This window comes from Fukomys damarensis, unplaced genomic scaffold (assembly GCF_012274545.1).
Source record: "Fukomys damarensis isolate Sample0158 unplaced genomic scaffold, DMR_v1.0_HiC HiC_scaffold_28, whole genome shotgun sequence".
Taxonomy (NCBI): Eukaryota; Metazoa; Chordata; class Mammalia; order Rodentia; family Bathyergidae; genus Fukomys; species Fukomys damarensis.
The window spans coordinates 13,203,291-13,225,869 of NW_022900940.1; the positions used below are offsets into that span (position 1 = coordinate 13,203,291).

The window sequence follows — 22,579 nt, forward strand, 5'->3', positions numbered from 1 at the left end:
CTGTATCTTGTGAAACAAATTACAACAGCTACTTTATTTTCCTTTCCTATTCCAAAAGTTATCTGAGCTGAGCAGTGTTTGCTCAGGTCTTTCTTGGGCTTGCATTTACATGATGGCTGTGGTTGGACTCTGAACCTGTTCACCACCAGCCTCTTAGACAGTGGGTGATTATCACCTGGGATTCTCGACTGAAACTTCTCCCTCCTCGTACTTCCTGCTGTTACTTGAGCTTCCTGACAGTACAGCAGCTGGAGCCTAGGATGAGCATTTCTAGGGAGGAACCAGTGGGAGCTGTGTCTTCCTTATGACCTAGTTTTCAGAAGTCACACAGCATCAGTTCTGGTCTACTGTGTTGACAGGGCAGTCTCAGAATTCTGCTTAATTGCAGGGGGACCGAAAACAGACCCCTATTCCAGGGGAGGGAAATCGATGTTGTCACATTGTAAGAAACGTGTGAGAGAAGATGTAATGTGGTGGCCATCTTTGGGAAAAAACAATACCCAAGAGGCACATAGAATGGTGCCTAGCGTTTCATGCGCACTCAACTCAGAGCAGCTATTATTATTGTTATTACTATTATTATTATTATGACTCTGGCTACTGCTGTGACTATCCTAATAACTATTATTGGGTAAAGTAACTGTGAAGACTGTTAAAAGAAAAGAATACTGTGCATTCAAAGACCTCAGGGAGGTCAGTTGCTGGAGCCCTTGTTACTAGGGGGATTGGCAGGGCTTCAGGGCCAAGTTAAGAATTTTATTCTTTGTCATGTAGAATCAGTTCTAAGCAAAGGTCACTTGATGCTAATGGAACACTTCCTGACTCTGCTGTGCTTTTACAAAGGTTAGGAATAATACAGACTTGTAACTCTGAACACACAGTGTTTGCTTTCTTGTTTAATTTTTATAGATTATATGCACATGAACCAATTTATTGTTCTTTTCTATTCATGGGAAATGAAATGGAATACATAGGTAGGTAATATTTGTTGCAAAGATTTGTTCTGGGGCTTAAAGATCCTTGTTCTGCAGTTATTTATAGTCTGAGTTCCTGCTATGATCTTGCCTTGTGCAGAGTTGTCATAATATGAGAACATTCACTTGTAAACTGACCACTTAAATAATCCCCATTTAGACACCAGTTAACATTAGCATCTTCCCCTTTTCATCGCTTCTCCATCTTTGTTGGTCTTTCTTTGATTGCTAAATGTCATACATTTGACAATACAGTGCATATCAATTGCAATGTCAAGTTCAGACTTTGCAAGAGATGCAAGATGTCATGAAATGCATAAATGTGATTTTAAAGAACTACTTTAGTCCCATTCAAATACTACAGGTAGAGGTTTGTTGGAGGTAGGAGCAGTAACTAATGAAAAAGAGAAAATTAATAAGTTTATCTTATTTCTGAGCATTTTGCAGAAATGCCCCTCTTTTTACTGTTGTGAAAGTCGTATGACTGCTATGAAACTCACATTACAATCTGTTATCTTACAATCTTAGTGAAAAAATGCACGCCTAAAAACAAGTATTTGATTCATCTGTTCTTTATGTGTGCTAAGCATTATTGAGCAATTTCAGGGATCACCCAGTTTTATTAAAAATAAGGTAAAGCTATCTTAGTATGATTTAATTTTAGATTCTGGATAAAAGAACTTTCAGTTCTATCTCGACCCCAGTTTGGTTCCAAAGTGAGGTAAATGCAGTTTAAATCACTTTGCCATGCAGATCTCTTTAGTTAACCAAAGCCTTCTGTATTATAGATCATGCTGTGTTCTGCCCGTCTTAGCATGCTTCTAGTTAAGTTCTGAATCAGCAAGTCCTAGAGCAGGCTTTAGCATCTTTTGAAGATAATTTCTCATCTGTTTTCTATCATTTGCCTTTAAATGGTGTTTGTTGTGTTGGTTTTGCTGCTCTTTCAACTTTTCTCTGTTTTCCTTTCCTACAGCTATGTGTTTTGCATTTGAAGACCATCATGCTATCAGGGTACATGTATTTAGCATGTTGATACAGCATGTTCATTCATTGGTGTTCTCATGTTTATATGACTGTTACGTAAATAGTTTGTGCTCATTGGTAATAATTAAGATAACACTGACAAGTATCACCATATAGAAGAAAATTAGAATCATTTGTAATCCTACCACCCAGAGAAAACTAGTAGTGATGTTTTAACAATATTTGGTATGTATCCTTTTGATATGGATTTGTTCATAAAAATAGCACTGTAAGGTCCATACCATTATTTGACCATTTTTACACTCGTAGCCATCTTTCCATGTTGTCAAATGTATTTTTTGCATCATATTTTAAAATATATAAATCCCTTGAGGAGCTTAAAACCATCTCAGAAGAAGAGGTGGTGGGGATGTTGACTTGTTTGTACTTTGTTTTCTGCATTTATAGATAGTGCTTCAGGTAACCATTGGCCGACATCTACTAATTTGAAATAAAATGCTAGACAGTATAAAGTCACTCTGTGTATCATGTTCTAGGGCAGAAATTAGTGTTCTCACCGTGTTGCAACCAGCCTTCACCCAAGCCATTGACCATTGCCATGTTTCCGTTCCAGGACATCGTCTCTGCTCTGGAGGACCGTCTCAGGCCTTTGGTCCAGGCTGAGTTATCTGTGCTTGTGGATGTCCTGCACAGGCCTGAGCTGCTTTTCCCCGAGAACACAGATGCCAGAAAAAAATGTGAAAGTGGTGGTTTCATTTGCAAGTAAGCAGCCTCTCTGTCTAGGGTGGTCAGTGGCCAGAACTCTGATGACCACACAAAGCCTTCATCCTGGGCTAGACATTGTCCTGATTTTCAACTTTGATGAATGCACGGTCCTGTGCTAGATTCCTGTTCTGACCTTTCTGAAGTAAATTTGTCTATTAAATTCTACTTATTGATACTTTTTTTGTTGTTTTGGTGAGAATTTCTCACTTTAATTGCATACCTGTTCACCTGTTTTCTGTTCAGCGAGTCTTGACAAAACACCCACCATGTTCAGCTAGCTATACAGACACAGATCCTCAGCACTCACAAATCTCAGATGCACCCCGACCTGTCTTCTGACAGTGTTGTAGTTTCTTATTTTATCCTATGGGGCATAATCCAGATGAAACAAGTGGTTCCATGACTAGAAGTCTTCACTTGATTTTCAAGCTAAATGTAGTTGTTTGTCTAGCTTGAGGGTAGATTTTGCCTCTGAGTTTCTGAATCTTCTGAAAAGACTGGATAAGGGAACACTGTGTATATGCCCAACCACCATGCTCTTAAGGTTTTTTGATACATTCTTGGCATATTTTAGTGGCAGTCCTCAGTGGATAAACACCCACACTTGATGAGTGGACTTCTGTCTAGTTCCCTCTCTCTATAATTTCCCCATTGTGTAGTATGTAGCCTCTCCTGCCCTGTGAGCCGGTTAGCTGCTCTGTACCAGCAGATGTCGCTATTGAGACACAGTTGCCGGCTGGCCCTTTGCACAGTGAATGCCTTCAAGTGTGTTTAACTTGGGAACCCTTAATAAATATTTGTTCTCTAACTGACTAGTCACAATAAGTTGCTTGTGAAGTGCCTTTAATTGAAAGATAGTTTTGGGGTTGTAATCTGTGGTTTTCCCCCATTCAGGTTAATAAAGCATACTAAGCAGCTACTAGAGGAGAATGAAGAGAAACTTTGCATTAAAGTCCTGCAGACCCTCAGGGAAATGATGACCAAAGATAGAGGCTATGGAGAAAAGGTACTATATTCTATTTTTATATTAAAGTTTTGCTTCTCAATTGAAGGGGTGAGAGTGTTCAGAAATCCACCTTAGTTTAGGCATTACTGGCCAAGAGCTTAACTTTTTTCCTTCAAACTTGTTTATCTTGTCCCTAAAGGTAGCTCAGTCATATGACTGTCTCCTTGAAGTCACATGTAGTCCTCTCTTACAGGCTGCTCATCATGTGTTCTAATATACTGTAAGCCTGATTTTATTTAAATTTCTACCAAGAAGTAAATGCATGCTTCTTGCCTATCAGAGCATGGATTCCTGAATTTGGAGTTCCATCTAAGCATACCTGTGGGTTTACTTGGTTCTTTCTGATGAGATCTTGCACAATCTTTCCGGTGCATCAAGAAACTCCCTCCAGTTCTAACTGGAAGTAAGGCAGGCACACACGTCACCCTTCGTGAACGAGATTGTGAAATAGTCTGCATCACCTGGTGCTTAGTATATGCAGGGAGCAGTGAGGTTCTGAGACCAGTCCTGATTCCTCCATGGAGGGCAGCAAGGCGAGAACAAGTTCAGAAGCCTCCTTTCAGCCCCCAGGAAAGAATCACAGGTGCGAGTTTCTGTCTCACTAGTTTTCCTTTGAAGGTAAAACTATTCGCTAGTTGACTGCTGTCCATTACCAGCAACGGTGTATGAATGCCACCAGTCTCGTTGGTCTATCAAAATACCCTGTAACTCAGTTTTCAATTCTTGGAAGAAGCCTTGAAATTAAATCACAGCTTTCCCTTTCAGAATTGGTGGTGACAGCGCAAATGTAAGTGTGCAGAAGGCTTGCTTTCTAAACTATATACTATCTTTATTAGTATTGGAGCAACTTTACATGTGAGTCCTTGGATACGAAAAACAATATCTAGTCTTTACTGACTGTTCTTTCCTCCACTGCCCCCAAATCAGGAGGGTTTTAAGTGTCACTCTTAAGTGTTTAAAGTTTATTAAATCAAAGATAACAAACAGAAATTAGAAAATAGGTTTCTGCAACTCAGTCTTTTGTGGAGGAAACCTGCTGGGCTAGAGTTTATGAACATAAGTAATGGAAGTAAAAAACCCTGGTGCAGGTGAGAAATGCTGAGATAACCTGTTCATACAGACACATATATAGGAATCTGGGTTGGTCTTGCTCTTATTAAAGGGAAAAGGATGAAAAGAGAAACTGGTAGCAGCCCAGGTAGGTAGAGGACAGTAGATGTGACAGTGAAGACTGATGCAGATCAGATAGACGGAGGTGATAATGGAAGAGCAAGTTACCAGGATTTAGAAGAGGTTCTTGGTCCGTGGCTCGGTTCACTTTTCATCTGGTGAAGAAATTAGTCAAAATCAGGCAGAGAGGCTGGGTATAAAGATGATTATTTCTTTTTAGACTGGTTGGGACTGTCTTTCCATTCAGGAACATGAAATACTGAAAGACAAGGATGGGAAATGCCACGAAACAGGAACATTCTAGAAACCCATGTTTAGTAAGCAGCTCCCAAATCTGTAGCACATACTTGAAACTTCTTGCCCCATGCTTTGGCTGTTGTAAATGGTAATTAACCATTCACCCGAAAGGAAGTTTTTAAAAGGGGTGGAGGGCACTAAAGTATTTGTTTCTCCCCATCTGATAGTTGGTATTCACGTTGTTCAGTAAAGTCTCTTTGAAAATATAATGAGTGAGCGGGCGTGGTGGCACACGCCTGTAATCCCAGCACTCGGGAGACTGAGGCAGGAGGATCGTTGCAAGTTTGAGACCAGCCTGGGCTACATAGTGAGTTCCAGGTCAGTCTCAACTACATACCGAGTGAGACCCTGTCTCAAAAAACAAACGAACAAAAAAATATGTATATACATATACATATACATGTGCATATACATATACATGTATACGTACATGTATGTATGTGCCATGTGGTTTACTATCTGTCCCTGTTTGACTAAACAAGCTTGATGCCCAGGACAGGCCAGCTTTTTCAAGGGTGGAAGTAACTCAGAGCCAAAGAACTAGCCTTTGTCAAGCAAACCAGTTGGCTTTAGTTGGAAAAAACATGAGGTCTTCTCTGGCCTGGGTATCAAAACAGTTCCCCTTCTCCCAGCTCAGTTTCCTATCACTTACTTCTTACATGGAGCTTGTCCCATGACTGACCCCTTTCTGCGGATGTCCACAGCTGTAGTTTTTCCTGCCCTCTCCTGAGTCTTCATAGCAGTAGAGTTGGGTCCGGAAGGGGCCACTAGCACCACCTGATATGGCCTGCCCCCTGCCCTCAAGGAGGCTAAGAGCTGAAATGACTGGTCACATGGGATGTCTATAGTGGATTCAAGACAAAGCCTGGATTTCCCACGTACCGGAGTCGTGCCCTTTTCACCTCCTCTGGGGATCCACCAGACAGGGACCAACTTCCTTGTCTTTTTTCTAAGTGGTCATCCTTCAGGTGATGTGATTTTAGGTATCTTTCCAGCTCTCTGTTTTATCCACCTTCAGGATGTATTCAAGGTGACCAATGAAAAAAGGAAATTGAAACCAATTTTTATTCTCCTCCTCAAAAATGTTGGTGTGCCTATATAAGTCTGCTTGCCTTAAACAAAACAGAAGTGCCCTCAAGAGCTATCACCCATTAACAGACTAAAACACACCAGAATTAAAGTGAGACCAACTTACACTTTTTAGCTGTCATACATACCATTTCCTTATAGTATATCCTTAGTAACAGTGATAACGTTTATTGATCTCTCGATATGTGACAGCTGTTACACTAAGCATATCCCCTACCTTGTCTCCACTCAGTCTCAGAGATAGATATCATTATTCCTGTTTAACCTATTTGAAACACAAAGGAGAAGACTCTGAAAGGTTTAGAAACTTGTCTGGGGTCACACTGGTAATAACACTCTGATTCCAGAGACCAGCTCCTCACCTCTGCATTTTCAGTGAACAGATTGTCCTCACTGAGGGTCATCAGGGCCCTCATAGTGAATGGCACCATGGTGGGAGCCTGCAAGGGACCAAGAGATCACATTCTGAGATGGGAGCCAGGGAGAGGTTCAGGAGTCAGGTTTACTTTTACAGCCCCTCGCTCTTATGAGAACTAACTCAAGGGCCTACAAGAACTACCGTAATTCTGTCCAACATGAGTCCCAAGTGGCTGGGTCCTGCCACATTCTAGTGTCACCACTCTGAGGCACATCCCTCCAGCATATGAACCTGGGGTGGGGGAGCGCCCTCAAACCATTGCAATCATTAGGAAAGAGAAGCAACTTTCACTGTTACAACTCAGATACAGAGGATAAGCAGTGCATATTCTTCTCAGAGTGCTAAATGTAAAGTGAAACATTACAAATTATGATGAAAATAATGGTGAAATACATCTTTATATGACGATGACAGCATCTTTCTTACCTGGGTGTTCAAAATGAATAAAGTTTAAGCGGGCATTAGCCTGTTAGCCCAGCACTTGAGAAGCTAAAGCAGGAAAATCACAAGTGCAGTGCCAGCCTTGGCTACTTTATACAGTGATCTCTGCTTCAGCCCCACCAACAGAAAGAAAGAATAAACTTTAAAAATTATTCAGTATTTTATTGACACTCTGAATGTGCACTGCCCTCTAAACTGTGCGTTTAGTATATAACTGAAACTGTGTCCATGTTTAAGGGAACAGAACAAACCCAAAATTTCTCATTGTCATCTCTAAAATTTAATTAATTAATTATTTAATTTAGTTTTTGTTTCTGGGGATTGAACTCGGGACCTCACACTTGCCAGGCAGGTCCTGTGCTGCTGAGCTACATCCCTAGCCCTCTAAAATTTAATTTAAATGTCTCTGTAACTCACAGAAAATCTTCAAGTCCCCTAGGGCCCTTTAAAATGGGAGCATAGTTATCGATGTATTAGCGATTCTACAGTTTGCTGTGAGTTTTTCTTTATTAAGCTGTTATTAAATTGTTAGGCAAACAGTTTTGGAAAGAAATTCAGAGGCCAAGAATTAATGTAAAACGATAACCCAGAAAATATTTAAAATTCTATTTTCCTTTTTGGACAGTAGTAGCTGTTTTAGTACTAGCACATACATAACCTCAGGTAATATTAAGGTTTTCATTTCATGCAAAGTATCAGTCCTTCATTAATTGCTAACGCTTTTTTCTTCTAGGTGAATGAAGTATGTACTAGCATTTTTATCTACTGTTTCTGACAAATACTTCAATTTGCAGAGTATTCTAAACACTAATGAAACATAATAAAAACCACTTGAGAATCATTCATCTATCCTTAAACAAGCATAACTGTGATAATTCTCTGCTGTTTTTTATTTCCACTGGACTTGGTGTGGATAAATGCTGTTACTAATATCACTTGAGTCTGCACTGATCTTCCCAGGGAAATGTTATCTCATGCAGTTATCAGTGATCTTATTCCTTGTGAAGTCAGTGCCCGTTTGGATTGAGCCCTGTTACAATTAGAGCTACTGACCCCCACAGAAGTCATAAAATGAGTCTAAAGAATTTCCTTCTAAGCTGAGCTAGCCTTTCTGGCTTTTGCTCTATTCTTTTCTAGAAAATAAAAAGGTTGCTTGGGGAATTTGCCCTTGCTCCAACTAGATTCAGGTTCTCATATCTGTTAGCAAGTGTGAGGCTCTTGACATACTTGGCTTAGTGACTCGGAGGTTTGATGCCTGGCATGTGAATAAAGCGTGGCAGTATCTTGCCCATTTGTTCCAGAGCAGATGTCACTGTACTCTGTGGCAGTGTCTATAGTGCCAAAACTACTTCAAATAGTCACCATCTGACAGTACTCTAAGGTAAAACAGCCAGCCATAAGAATACAGTTGTAATTCCTTTTCCTAACATGTCTTTCTTTTTCTCCCCCTTTTTCTTTTCCAGCAAATTTCCATTGATGAATTGGATAATGCTGAGGTCCTAATTTTGTTGTTTTTTGTTTTAAATGTCCCATGGTAGTGTTTCCATGACACCCTCCCAAGAAGCCCTGTCCTCTGGTCTTTACAGTGTCTAGTTTCTGAGTTTGTGTAATGTCTCTTCTGGAAGTGAGTGGAGTCTGTCCTGTCTCTGTTAGCGTTTCCCATGAGTTTGTTTGCCGTTCGTCCTTGGAGATCTCATCTGAGTCTAGATAAAGGGTTTCTAAACTGTGATTAGATTTCAATCATTCACTGTCTAAAATCTCAACTGAATTTGTAGTTGACACTGGACATTAACTTATCTCCTAACTCAGTTTTGATATTGCCATAAAGTGCTTTTCTCTCTGTGTATAAAGCATCTGCTGCAAAGAGAATAATTGAATTGGCATAGTTTAAAAGTGGTTAAAAAATAAAACTAATATTATCTCGGTGTGTGTTGAAAAGTCTTGAGTATGTTGGGTGTAAAGAATCAAAAGACACTGTGAATTCTAAAGTACTTTTTGAGAATTTCCACTCTAAGATTAAAAATACACTGTGTGGCTTCTAGAAAAATTATGTGTAAGTCCACAAGTTGAAATGTCATCCAGTAGCAAATCACTTGTACTCACCCAGAATTACTCTGGAGACTCACAAGTGAATGGATATTTTGTTTGGGATTTTGGGGCCTTTTACATATTTTGCTTTATACATTCTTTTCAGCATTCTTTGCCATATTTTTAGTGATGTATGGTAGTTAAGTGGGACTAGAAAAATTAATTTGAGGAATTAATCTATATCATTGAGAGGATTTAATTGGTTGGCAAATCAGGCATGCCAAAATAGAATTTTATTTGGCTGTTTAAAATCATTTTTCTAGTCTATGTTAGAAATGTGTTCTTTCTTTTTGTAGACCAGTTGATACCTTATTTTGTTGGGACGTATTGTCCACTAGAATGTCTACTTCGATCAGTGCACCATAACTTCAGAGATACTGAGAAATGGTTCAGATGTACCTAAGGAGAATTGGAACCACACATGTAAAACTGAAAGCCACATGTGTGGTTATGAATTTGGTCCAGTTGCCTCTGGAATGAAGCTCAGAGAGATTAAATAGCTGGGCTTAGCCCACAAAGCAAGGGAGTCACTACACTAGGACTACTAGCCCATGGCTGCTTCACCTTCTTACTGGTCTGCATGGTGACTTCAGTATGTACAGTTTTCCTTACATTAATAGACATAAATAGGTGAGGAGGCTGCACTGTCTTGAAGGAGGAGAAGGTGAGAAAAACACAAGAGGGTACAGAGCTGTAATTAATTGCTTTGACTGCAGTGGTTTTTTTTTTGTTGTTCACTGTTTAACTTTCATCCTTCTAGGTTACTTATATGCTAGAAAAACATCCTATGCTGAATTCATATTTTGGAACTCTTTGATATTCTTATTTCTACCTATAGTTGTAAATGCCTCACTGATATAAATTTTCCCTCTGAACTATTGAGATTGAGCGTCTGTTTGTCTTAAGTACAAGTTAAGGAAAGGAAAACCTTTCTAATCACAGTCTGCAGGGTTATTAATATACTGTTTTGCACCATAGTAATCAGTTGATGTGTTTGCTTACTCAAGATACAACTTGGTTTTCCTGGCTGGGAGTTTATTGCTTGCTTATGGAAAGATTCCACAGTTGGAGCAGGTGTGTTTATAATTATAGTCTAGGAAATAGAATACTGTCTGTTTATGAAAGAAGAATGTTCTGGCAGGCACTTGGATTCTTTGAAAATTCCCTGAGGAAGCAACTGTGAATCTCCTCTGCGTTGTTACCCCTGGCAACCGTCAGAACCCTGGAACACCAACACCCTGTCCCCAGTCCCTTGGGGTATTGGATCTGGCTCTCTAAGCAGAGATGACTGATAGGTCTTCATCACTGATGCAGTTCTGGAAACTACCACAGCTCCTGTGGTTTCTCCCCCACCAAGCCTTTAGTCAGTATGTGCTGGTGGAAGCCTGCAGCCCACAGATATACTTCTGCAGAGGTTTAATGAGAGAGAGCTCATGCTGGCCCAGGAGCCAGGCAAGCCTCACGCCTAAGTTGCAGGCCCACGTTCCAAATCCTGAGCACTTCTGGGTAAAGCCTCTTGTGCCCATAACCTCTGACTAAGGAAGGGCCACCACCCTTGTTTTTAAAGCCAAGTGGTTGTGTCAGGAGGGATGCACGGTGAATGACTTGGAGAAAGGCTCATGCCTACTGCATCCCTGTCATGGCTGTGAGAAACCCGGGTGAAATCAGGACAGAGGCGTAGATTGCCTGCAGGAGATGTGTGTGGTACAGGCCCTCCCAGCTGTCCTGTAGAATAAAATTTCAACGAAACCAAGAATAGGAGGGGCTTTTGTTTTTGTTTTTTGGCAAGAGGCAGAGTCCCCATCCTTACCCTCAATTAGAACTTTTTCATTGGCAGTGTGGGACGGGGGATGAAGAAAAGCTGTTTGTCTTGGTGTCCCCACAGCCCCTTCTTAAATTTCAAGCTTAACCTTACTTCTGTGTACACCATGGTGGCCCTCCTGAAATCAAGATATAGAATGTTTCCGTCATTCCACAAAGTTCCCTATCTTTCCATTCTTGGCTTTAAACCTATATGAGCTAATGGTAAAGACATTCATTCCTGTGACTCATTTTGAGTGTTGTTACATTTGAGGAATAGTGCTAGGGGGCTGTATGTATCGGTGTCTCAAATAGATATAGTATCTGCCATGCCGGAGCCAACAGTACTGATGCAGAGACAGTCACAGAAATTGATGCGAAATGACAGCTGTCAGTCATGGCAAATGTTAGGAAGGAGACATACGTAGAGTCATGAGGACAGATCATCTGGGAACTTCTTATAGAAACAGGATAGATAATAGCTTCTGAGGTCAGATGGGAATAGGGCAGTACCCTCAGAAGACTGCATGGATCACCTTTGCTAGATTACGAAGGCCATGCCAATCAAGCAATGACTAATGAAGTATTGAGACTTCAGGCACAGGTAGTGAGCGGCATCGTATCTACCTAGCTTTGACCTGTATGTGCATGGCCAGGAGTGAGGTGTCTGAAAGTATGTGCTATAGCTCAGTGTGTGTGTCCATTCCTACACATTTAAGATGTCATCTCCACTGAATTGCTGTCACTTGGAGCTTCTGGGGACAGCTAGCAACTTTGCCTTCCTGCTTTGCAACAAAAAAGCTGGACTGACATTTCCATTTATCCAGGGTGTCTGCTGCCTGCTTTTATTGAGTCTTCAACTTCTCTCACCTCTAGCAACTTGTATAATAAGCAAAGGATGACATGGACAGGGAACTTGGTAAAATTCAGGGGGGAAAAAAATGAGAATCACAAGAATTGTTAAATTTCACCTTCAGGGGGCGATCTCATGACGTCGAACCCTGGTGGAGGTGTCCTACTTTTTTACATTGCTGTGAACTACTGAGTTGGGCACCTGCCAACACTCAGGCGGCAGTTACATAAGAGCTTTTTTTTTTTTCCTGGAATTTAGGCTCACTGCTGATGTGTGACCTTCAGCAGTAATTGCCAATAAATGCAGCAGGCTGTTTACTGTTAGACACTGGCAACCACAGAGCAAGCTCAATTCAGAACATACAGATGCTACTGCATAGTGTGTGAAAGGCCTTTCTTGTTTGTTTTGTTTTGTTTTTTTTTATGCTGAGATTATGCCATAATAACTGAAATTGTATTATTTAGTAAAATCAGAATTTTTTAAATAATGAACTGAGCTATTGAGTTCTGATGAACTTATTCTTTAAAATATACATAAAACTACCTTGTTGGAACAAGGTAATTGCTATTTATTTTTGTCCCTAAAAACAAATATATTTAAAGAGAATTGTGTTAGCAGATGTGACGATTTAAAATTATTCTAAATGCTAGATAACTTCTATTTTGGTTTGATCTTCTTTAAAGCTTTCTGTTCTGTTAATAAAGGGTTTTCAAAAGCTGATGAAGCCTGGGGCCCAGCAAACCTATTTGCAAACCCATTTGCTGTTGTTTATTTCCTTCCTCTGAGGTTATGGTGGGTAAAGAGGAACTGAAGACTGATTCAGAGGGTTGGAGATCATAAATTCCCTTTGATGTGCTGATATCTAGATCTGTCATAACAGTTACTTTTCTTGATTTGTGCTGAACTTGGCTAAGATAGTCTATGCAGAGACATTCTACTTAAAGAGAAATTGCAGAAACACGGGTTGTAGGGAGATTCCTGTTGAGGACAGCAGAAAACAAAGCGCATTTACAGGGTGTGCTCTATATTGGTCTGTAATAGACATACCTGAAACAATGGGGTGGAAAGATGGATGGGTGTTTCATAACACTTGGTGCTACAGGGTGGTGGAAAGGATGCTGTTTTGTAAACACCAAAAATAGTAACCCTAGTCTGTGGGCTTCTTTTCATTCAATACTTAGAAAGTATAATTTTCTTCATCAATAGGAGAAATGCATCCTTTGATAAATTGTTAGGTATCACTGAAAACAAACACATCAGCATTTTATATGTTCGCGATCTGGCTCATACTGAGGTCTGGTTGCGAGCCCTGGTCACTGGCCTCCTCCAGGAAGGACACTTTAGGACTCAGTGATGTGGAATACTGTTTGAATTCCTATTTTCAAGCCAGTCATTTTGATCCTTTTTTTCCTATTAAGTTTGATTTTACTGACCTTATCTGAAAACACTGGGGGGAAGATTTAAGATTAAAGCGTAAACATGAGGTATTTGGGGATGATATTTGGTCTCTGAGTTTAAACTAAGCAATGTCCAATCATTGCTCACCCCTCAGTGGCTTGGAGACTTCACCTTGATTTGAGGGGGTCCACACTGAATATAGGGATGACCCTGGCATTGAGAAGAATATGAGAGATGAAATTTAGACATGGTCATGCTTGTCAAACATTCTCCCTTAACATGTTCACTAAAAATTTCACCATTCATGGAGGAAAAAACAAATTTTGGTAATAAAAATGTACCTAGAAACATAATTAATTTTCAAACATTATCTTTTACCCTTGGGTATTATATATTGTATTTATGTAGCTGTTGTCTTATTTGAACATACGTAGCTTATTAATATGGTTATATTTATCAAAGATGTAGCTTGCTGCCATAAAATCACTTTATCCTCAAGCGCTATGATGAAAATAGGAGGAAGCATTGGTATAGACTGTATTTATTTTACCAACTTATATACTGGGTTTACTCTGATCTTTTCCATGCCTGGAAGCTATGTGTACTAACAGTTTATATAATTTAGGGAACTTGCATGTTAGGTTTTAAGAAGTGAAGTTTACTGAAAATATACCAAGAGTTACTTAGTATTTTAGCTGGAAGGATTCCCAAAGAATCTCTGCTCCAGTATTCTTGAACAGGTGAATGGTTGGGACCCCAAAGAGGTTCAGTGATATCCCAAGGTCACACAAGTAGCCAGGGCCAAAGCCTGGATGAGCCATTGTCATATGAAACCTATCTGTACTCTTGGCTTTTCCACTGTTTCACAAATGTATCTCAGTAAAAATTGTCTTTCTGGTTACTTGATGGTTCCTGAGGCTGCAAGGCATCCTCTGTTGTCTCAAACAGCTTCACGAGATTTTCAAAGGAAAAAAATAATTAGATTAAGTTTAATATTTGTTTTAAAAATCAAACTGATTTTTAAACAAGCACTGTAGTTGTTTAGGGAGAAATGTCACTGCAGTGATGAAAATGTATGCTGATACAAACCTCTGCTCCTAGAGTAAATGAGATGCAATTGTGTACTACCTATGGTAATTGTAAAAGTGTTCCGATGTTTCTTTGGACACAAACCCCAGACAAGAAAAGAATTAAAACAAATATAAAAGGATGCCATTTCTGATTCCATCTTCTTTATTTTCTTTAGCTTTTGTTTTCATTGGCAAGGGAATAAGAGGATAGCTCTATGGATTCCTGCAGGAAGTTCCTGCCTATTATCCTTTGTTCTAGTCATATAAGATGAACCTAAGGGATGTGTTAGTGAAAGTGTGCCTGATGCAAATGGCAGAAGGTAATGCTGTTTATCCATTTGTGTGTCTGCTCTAAAATGCATGGGCAGTTGCTGTAATTCTGCTTTAAAAAAAAATGCATCCTTTCTGTACTAAGGGCAGAAAGCAAGTGTTTATACAATTTAAATTCATTAGCCTAACACATGGAGAATGTAACAGTAAAGTTAAAATGCATTCTTAGATCATGTTATTGTTTATATCATTTTGAAAATACATGTATCTAAGCTCTATATTCTTTGCCATACCTGAGTTCTTTTGACCCCTCTCCAACTTCCCTCCCCTAATGGGAGGCTGGATGCTTTGGAAGGAAATGTTCTTCTTGAGTTGGATTTTTGTATGAAAGTATTCTGTCCAGAATTGAGTGATCAACCTACCTTGAAGGCCTCATTGGCTTCGGTGAAGTAGTTTAATCCCTGTATTACAACTTCATTTTACCTTTCAGGAAATTAAAAAGGAAAAATTATTCGTTATATGGTAGCAACTTTATATAGGATTTTTTTTTTTTCATCTGGGGATGAAACTACTGAAATGGTTGCCTTGAGCTGGATTGAGACAGATTTAACAGCTTCCGTCCTCTTACCCTTTCAACACCTACCCTGACAGCCGCCTTCTGGCCTCTAGAGGAGTGTGCTGGTGCTGGAGGCCAAGGTCACACAGTTATAGCATGAGTCTTGGCTTTATTCCATGGCCCCAGATTGCACCTTATACCAGCCAGCCATGCCACCCGTGCATGACTTAGGCCCAGGGCAGCCCTCGCAGGGTCTGGCAGTACATCTGACATCAGTTATCTGCTCTAAGCACATGTTCTTTGGACAGACTGGTGGCACTGTCTTCACGTGGAACTATGGACTTTTTTCCAGCCACACCTTCTTTCAGCCACCACACACACCCTCACATTTCACTTGCATGTCCTTTGGCCACATCTTCTTGTCTTTCCTTTGTGGGATAGCAAGTTTGTAAACAAGAAGGAGGTGCTAGAGCGGGGTGTCTACATGGTGTGATAGAAGTGGGGCCAGAGAACTGAGTCCATGAAGCCTAAAGGGAAACGCATGGATGCAGCAGTCATCCACAAGACAGCCCTTAATACTAGAAGCTTCTTTTTCCCAGAGACACTTGAAGGACCAGATTCCATCCCCTAAGTCTGAGCCAAGACCTTCTGCCGCAGGACAGGATGTGGAAAAGAGACAGGAGAAAGGATAATGCTGCAAGATAACGCTTGTCCCGGGAGGGTGGTGCTTAGGAGCTTTTTCAAGCTTCGGGCCTTGCTGCATCCTGCCCCCTTTCCCCATGCTGAGCCTCTGTCACGCACAGTGTCACTTTCCTCCTTTCATTAGTCCAGCACAGCACCCATGAGCGGTGCTTCTTTTTATGAGGCCCTATTAGTCATAGTTCCTTCTTGGTTAGTGGTTGATTTTTTTCCCCACTTTTTTTTTATTATCATCAATTTTGTTTTATAGATAAGATAATTAAGGCATAGCATGTAAGTGACTTGTTTATGGTTTTAATTTTTTTCCCCCATTAAGTGTATTGGTACATTTAAAGCAGACAGTACAGTTACATTTATCATTGAGATCTTGTACCTTTACATGACAGATCTTGGTTCTTGTTTTTGCCCCATACCCCTGCCCTCCCTTCATCCCCTTCACCCTTCCCTATTTACAAAGACTTTGTTTCCTTTTTTTCCTTTTTTCACATTTTTTCTTTTCCCTTATTTCCTTTCCCCTCCGCTTTCCACTTCCCCTTTAGCCATTTAGGTTCAAATGGTATACTTGCTAGTGTGAACTAGAAAGAAAATTCCAACTTATTTTAAATGCATTTCCCCTATCTCAGGTCAGTTATCTCTTCCAGCGCAACCACATTCAATTTAGTTTAAAAGAGCAAGTGTCTGGCCGCCTTAGTCGCTGCCACAGGTGATGCCGTGAGCTCACGTTCCTTTTGTGTTTTGTCCTTGAGTGTTGGTCTCTGGACTTCTCTGTGGTCTACAATGTGCAAGTGCCGTAACTAACATGCTGCGTTTTACTCCCAACTAGCTGCCACAAGCCCTGGAACCCGAGAACTCCACGGAGGTGTGTCACTCACCTATATTTGCTGTGTAAGCAAATATGGGTAATTCTTAAGTTGTCCTGATTGAGTGTCTGCGTTGTTGTGACAAGATGTCTGTCCCATGGTAGGTGTGGGAGGGAGGTCTCAAGCTGGCTAGAAACTGCTCGTTGTTGTGCTAGATGTGGCTCTTGGTGTAGAAAGGAAGTCCACAGGAGATGGAGCTAAACCAAGCATCCTCCGGGGGAGGGGATGCGGCTCTTGGAAAGTCTTCATAGACAACTGTCTCGGTCTGAGAAATTTGGGATTGTTTAAGACTTGCCCCGCTATACAGAACTGGCTTTGGTTCCTGTGCAAAGAGGATAAATTTTGAAATTCTAGGTATTAATTTATAGCAAGTAAGTTGTAGTTTCACAGCACACTCTCTTTGTCCTTTCTGCCACCAGCTACACTCACTAAATAAGGAACTAGAATTTATTAACGTTTGTAACAAGGAGAAGGTTTTAAGGGAGGCATCCGAACTTACTTTCAGAAACTATTCTAAAATTGCACAAGTTCAAGCTAAAATGAAATCTTCTTTATTTGAAGGAAGTTTATTGAAGAAGCTCTTAAAAACACAAATGATGGAATAGCTAAGTTGCATTGTGGATGTTTTCTAATGATCGGCCTGTGTAGTTCTAATCAGAGCTCTGCACTAACAGTTTTGATTAGAATACTTGTCTCCTAGTGGATTGGGAAGAGCTGTGCTCTGTGTGTGTCTGCCCAGAAGTGTGCATTGATGTCATTTTGGCATGTGTTGTGCAATAATGCATGTACAAATCATAAGTTACTTCCTGGAGTCTTGTTTTATATCCGTTGGGGTTAATATAACAGTAGATAACATAAAACTTTTGTTTTATAATCTTTGCAAAAAAATTGCTGTCCAGGAAGTCATATGCCTGTTCATTTTAAGTACAACCAAGTCGGGGAGTTCGGACAATAATTAAGCAAAGTCTAATGTAGCCAGACATTGTTTGAGGGAGAACCTCAAACAGGCCCATTCTTTGGTGTAACCTTGGTTGAGATGTATTTCATTTGTGACTGATGCTAAAGAATGGTAGTTGTCTCCTGATTGTCAAATTTAAAATGGAATTTCTGCATGCTTAGCAGGAACTTGAACCAAGTCCACCCCTGAGGCAACTGGAAGACCATAAAAGGGTATGTAATTTTGAGTCTTGTGTGTCCAGAGCTAACGATCAGAACTCCCCCCTCAGCCACAGACTGTATATAAAGATAGTTTTTGTTGTCATTGACCCTGTTAAGAACTTTTATTGGCTCAGGACCAATCACAATTTTTTATATAAGTGAAACTAACTGGCAGTTCTGCCTATTTTCTACCTGATCAGAGCACTGTACCCAGCCAGGCTCCAAATAATGACTAAGTAAGCTTTTCATGTCCTCCTCTTTCCTGTGGTGGCTTTCTGCTTGAGGTGGAGTCTAAAAAAACTCTTTTTTCTATAACAGCTGATGACTGTTATAGATAATTTAGAGTAAACCCAAAAGTATAATGAGGGCAGTTCTTAATTATACTGCCCAGCTAGAAAAGCTACTAATATTTTACCATTTTTTAAAAATGTATGGTAACATGTGTCCCCATAAACACTGGGATAATCCTGTTGTTGTTGGAATATTTTAAATGCACACATTTTGTACTCTGCTTTTGTTATTTAATGTTGTATCTGAGCTTTTTTTTTTTTTTTCCTTTTTTTGAAAGTCTTTGGAAGTTAACCACTGCTTAAAATTCCCCAAATGAACAAGAAATTTGTAATTTTTTCCTTTCACAAGGAAGTGAACAAATGTGAGCATGTTTGAATAGATTCCTATGAGGGGAATTCCTAGGTGAATGGATAGATACTTTCTTACCATGTTCATTGTGCATTACCAAACCATTTTCTAGAAGGTTGTATAAATATACATGATCATGGAGACCTGCCTTGATTTACCCATTTTGGGAGGATAACCAGTTATCCTGGTTTTCAGACTGCTTGTCATATATTGATACTATGCTAAGGTTTTTACATATGTTTACTTGTGCATTTTTAATTAATGCTTTCATTGACCCAATGATAATGACTTTCATCCCCATTTCACAAGTTAGAAAATTGAGTCTCAGGGTCGTTAAATGCCTTGCCCAAAGTCATGGCAGTAGCAAACAGTTGTTTTAAGGACTGCCTTGGAGTTGTAGTGATTTGTGTCCTGGAGAATTTATGACTGAGAGAAATGGGTATCTTGGTGCACCTTTCTTCTGCTCACACACCCTGGCCCTTACCAAGTGCAACACACGTCAGATCCTTGCTGTTCTCTTGCTTTGACAGAGAAATAAACTTTATGATTTTTCAGACTATGACTAGAGAATACTGACCAGGGGTTTGCATTTGGGCAAAATTAAAAGTATGGAACTGTAGCCCTTCCCCTCTAGCAGCCTCTGTCTTTTACAGCTCATTTAGCAAAGACGCCCCTGCGTTCTTGTCTTTGTCATCCTTGCCTGCCCCTGAAGAATTATCCTAGGTGTTAGAAGTAGCCAGCAGAAGTACACAGCTGCCCCTCCTGGCCTATGTTCTCAGGGGACTCAGTACTGAACAATTTTAGAGTTAGAAACAGATGCAAGTCTCCTTATTCAGGCATCAGCTGTGGAACTTAGGGCAAGTTAACAAATCTCCCTATGCCACACTTTGTTCTGCTGTAAAATGGAGATATTTGTCTCTTTCCCTTAGGATAATTATGCTGAGTGATCACATTAAGTACTGAGCATAATGGCTCAAATACAGTTAAATGATTCTGATACTGTATTGTAGTCACCTTGCAATTTGAAATGCCTAAGTGATTTTGTAGACAACAGGAATAGGAAAAGAAGGTATTTTTAAATTCAGCTGCTACCTCAGTGCTGACTAAGGTGTGAGAGACTCACTGCTCATGTGAGAGGGTGATCTTGCTTGAAGCACATGATCTTTAAGTGGCTGAAACCTGGGAAACCAAAGTCACTACCCTCTCCTTGGTATGTGACACTGTCTGTTAACTCCTTAAATGCCTTGTTTAGCATGTGGCTGTATTCCCACACAGCTCATTAGCCACTACTTTAATTGATAAAAATGAAACTCTTAGTGGAGAGGCAGGGTAGGAACTTGCTGTCATTAGTCCATATCCCTGGTCTACCAGTTGTTCCTGCTTTTACAGGACATTGCAAATGAAACTTTCTTTGACTTTTTCTTTTCTCAAACTTAGGAAATAATATGTGAGGAATCTCATCAGATAATTGTTTGCATACTGTAGGTGTAAATTGCTGCTGGAAAAAACTGACATTATTTTTTAAAAGCAGTTACGCAGCCAGTGCTAAAGCAGTGACATTATTTGAAAAGTCATTTTCCCTCTTCTCTGTACTCAGATTTCTTAGTCTGATGCAATGTGAGCAGCATAGTGCTACAGAGTAATTTATGTCATGATCAGGAAGGCTTTTGTCTGCAGATTTTAGTTTTTCCTAAATTAAACCAGTGGCTCAGAAAAATAGAATTTTCATAGAACCTAAATTTTCACACTAGTATTTGCATAACTTTTAATAATGCGTATCCATTTTCTCTTCCAGTCCTCTTCTGCCTAAACTTTTAAATCTTTATACTTTTTATAAGAGAATCTTATTTTTTATATAAAGAAAAACAAATCCCACTTGCTCTATTTCCCCCCATTTGTTAAATGTATGTGCAGAGAAGGTGCGGTGAATATGTGCCAAATACCTTATAACTAAGAGGAAATAAAAGTTTGTAAGGTGGAGTGTGTGTATGTGTGTTTGTGTGTGTCTGGGGGTTCCCCCTTTTCTTCCCATAATGAGCACATTTTGTGATCATTCTTATGGGAGAAAATGTACCATTTGATGCATCAGTTGCTATAGAAACTGCTAGGGTTTTTCTGCTGAAAGAGAAGCAGAATGGTAATGTGCAATCCCTCTGTATCTTCAGTTTGGCATCCAGGCTGCATAAACGTGGACTTCGTTAGTGGAGTCCTTGCACGCCTTTCTTTATCTCCTGCCAGCTGGATTGCAAACTATAAAAGGTCTTGCTCTTACCTTCAAAACCTCAAGGAAGGAAAAGAAAAACAGCCACCAAGATGTGAAAATCTAGTTGAGTTACTCTGGCCCGAAATGGTATTGTAGTGTGAAGACCCAAGGATGGGTCTTTGTCGACTGGTCCCCATCAGACCTCCTTTGACTTTACCATTCATCCCTGTGGTCTAGCACAATGTTGGCTGGGCTGTGTTGTGGCCACAGATCACAGATCTCAGCACAGCTCTCAAAACACTTTTCTCATGGTATCAAAGGGGGCCCAGTTAGAGACTTAGGAAGGTTTGCTGCCATCCATCCCTCTTGCTGAAACTTACTAACTAAACTCACTCAGAAAGTTAAGTAGATGTATCATGATATGTTAAAAGGGAAATCATATGTAATCTATTATATTATATTATATTATATTGAGCATAGAGGCAACCCCTCCCATTTCTTTGTAATCTTCCTTGAATGTTCCTTTAAAATTTATATTTCTCTTATGAAGTTAGCATTTTAAAAATGATTGATTGATTGATTGATTGATACTGCAGATCAAACTCAGGACCTCGCAATTGCCAGGCAGGTACTGTGCTACTGAACTAAATCCCCAGCCCATGGAGTCAGCATTTTAAATTCCCAATTTCTCAGTGACTGCTTTGGAGAAAGACGATATGTTTGCCATGGTGCCTGAGCATGGAATGCTATTAAATCTGTATCTTTATACAGAAGTGGGGTGTTTTGAAACTTTCTTTTCACTGGCAAGAAGCTCATTTTAAAAGTGCTTAAAAATTACGAATAACTTTCTTACTGGAAGCATCTTTGTACCTTTTGAATTTACAGTCAGTCCATGTGGGAAATGAATTTCATAAACTGACAGAAGGTACCCTGCTTTGCAAAATACAATGAGAAATATATTTGTAGGTAGAATGGAGAAGAGAAAGTTGGGATCCCATTAATTTCCTGCACATTTATTTAAGAATTAGTACTCCCCACTTCCATTACCTCCTCTCTCACTTGTTGGCCCCTTCCATTTTGTTCTGTGAAGTCTTTGACTAGCAGCATCAATTAACAAAGGAGAAGAGTTTGACACTATATCCCTGGGTCTTTATATGATTTCAACTGTAGACAGAATGCATGTGTTTTATGGCTTTCTCTCCCTTTCTTGAGCCTCCTGCTTCACTTGGGATGCCCCCACTTACTCTCAGCTCCCTCCCAGCTTGTTTTGCAAAACGCCTCTCTTGAAGTCTCCAGACCTATTCTCAGAGCTTATTAACAAATCACTTGAAATTCTCCTGACTCATGTTACAGTTGCAGGTCCCTTCAAAAGAACTCTTGAATCTCTATTTTAGAGACCTGCTAAATTTCAGCACCTCTCTCTGCTAGACTTCTCACTTAACCTCTCTTGTGGATCTAGCAGAGAAACTCCATGTCTCACTACTTTGTCCCTGGGAAACAGTCCAGGGGAAATTCATAAAGCTTCTGTCTTCAAATGTACAGATTAGGAGGTGGTCTGGCAGTCCCTTGGGAGCATGACTGCAGATGTGATAGAGCTGAGAATAGATCCTACTTCTGTGTGCTGGCTTGAAGATGCACCTACTACTGGTGAAAAAAAAATCAATACTCTTTTGATGTTTATATTTTTTAAAACTTTCGTAATGGAAAGTTGAAATATATACGAAAGGAGTCTGAAGAGTTTTGATAGCCCTTGTTCGTATTCCAGCTTTGCCAGCTATCTTTACCCATTCTGATTTCATTTATATTGTTCCTTGTTTCTCCTTCTACTTTATTAGTTTAAA

The 22,579-nt window shown here is 39.9% G+C and overlaps 1 protein-coding gene across 8 annotated transcripts in view; it reads left to right on the forward strand.

Annotated features, from left to right (window-relative positions):
• The window catches only part of Itpr1 (inositol 1,4,5-trisphosphate receptor type 1), a 342,964-nt gene that overhangs the window by 204,090 nt on the left and 116,295 nt on the right, over positions 1 to 22,579 (forward strand). For 5 of the 8 annotated variants that reach the window (XM_019205188.1, XM_019205192.1, XM_019205189.1 and 2 more), the window contains 5 exons: positions 2,572 to 2,720; positions 3,618 to 3,729; positions 8,608 to 8,640; positions 16,702 to 16,737; positions 17,858 to 17,908. In XM_019205188.1, the coding sequence (XP_019060733.1) occupies positions 2,572 to 2,720; positions 3,618 to 3,729; positions 8,608 to 8,640; positions 16,702 to 16,737; positions 17,858 to 17,908 (381 nt within the window). The remainder of the gene's footprint in view (positions 1 to 2,571; positions 2,721 to 3,617; positions 3,730 to 8,607; positions 8,641 to 16,701; positions 16,738 to 17,857; positions 17,909 to 22,579) is intronic. The other 3 variants (XM_033757082.1, XM_010608720.1, XM_010608721.1) reach the window with 2 other exon arrangements.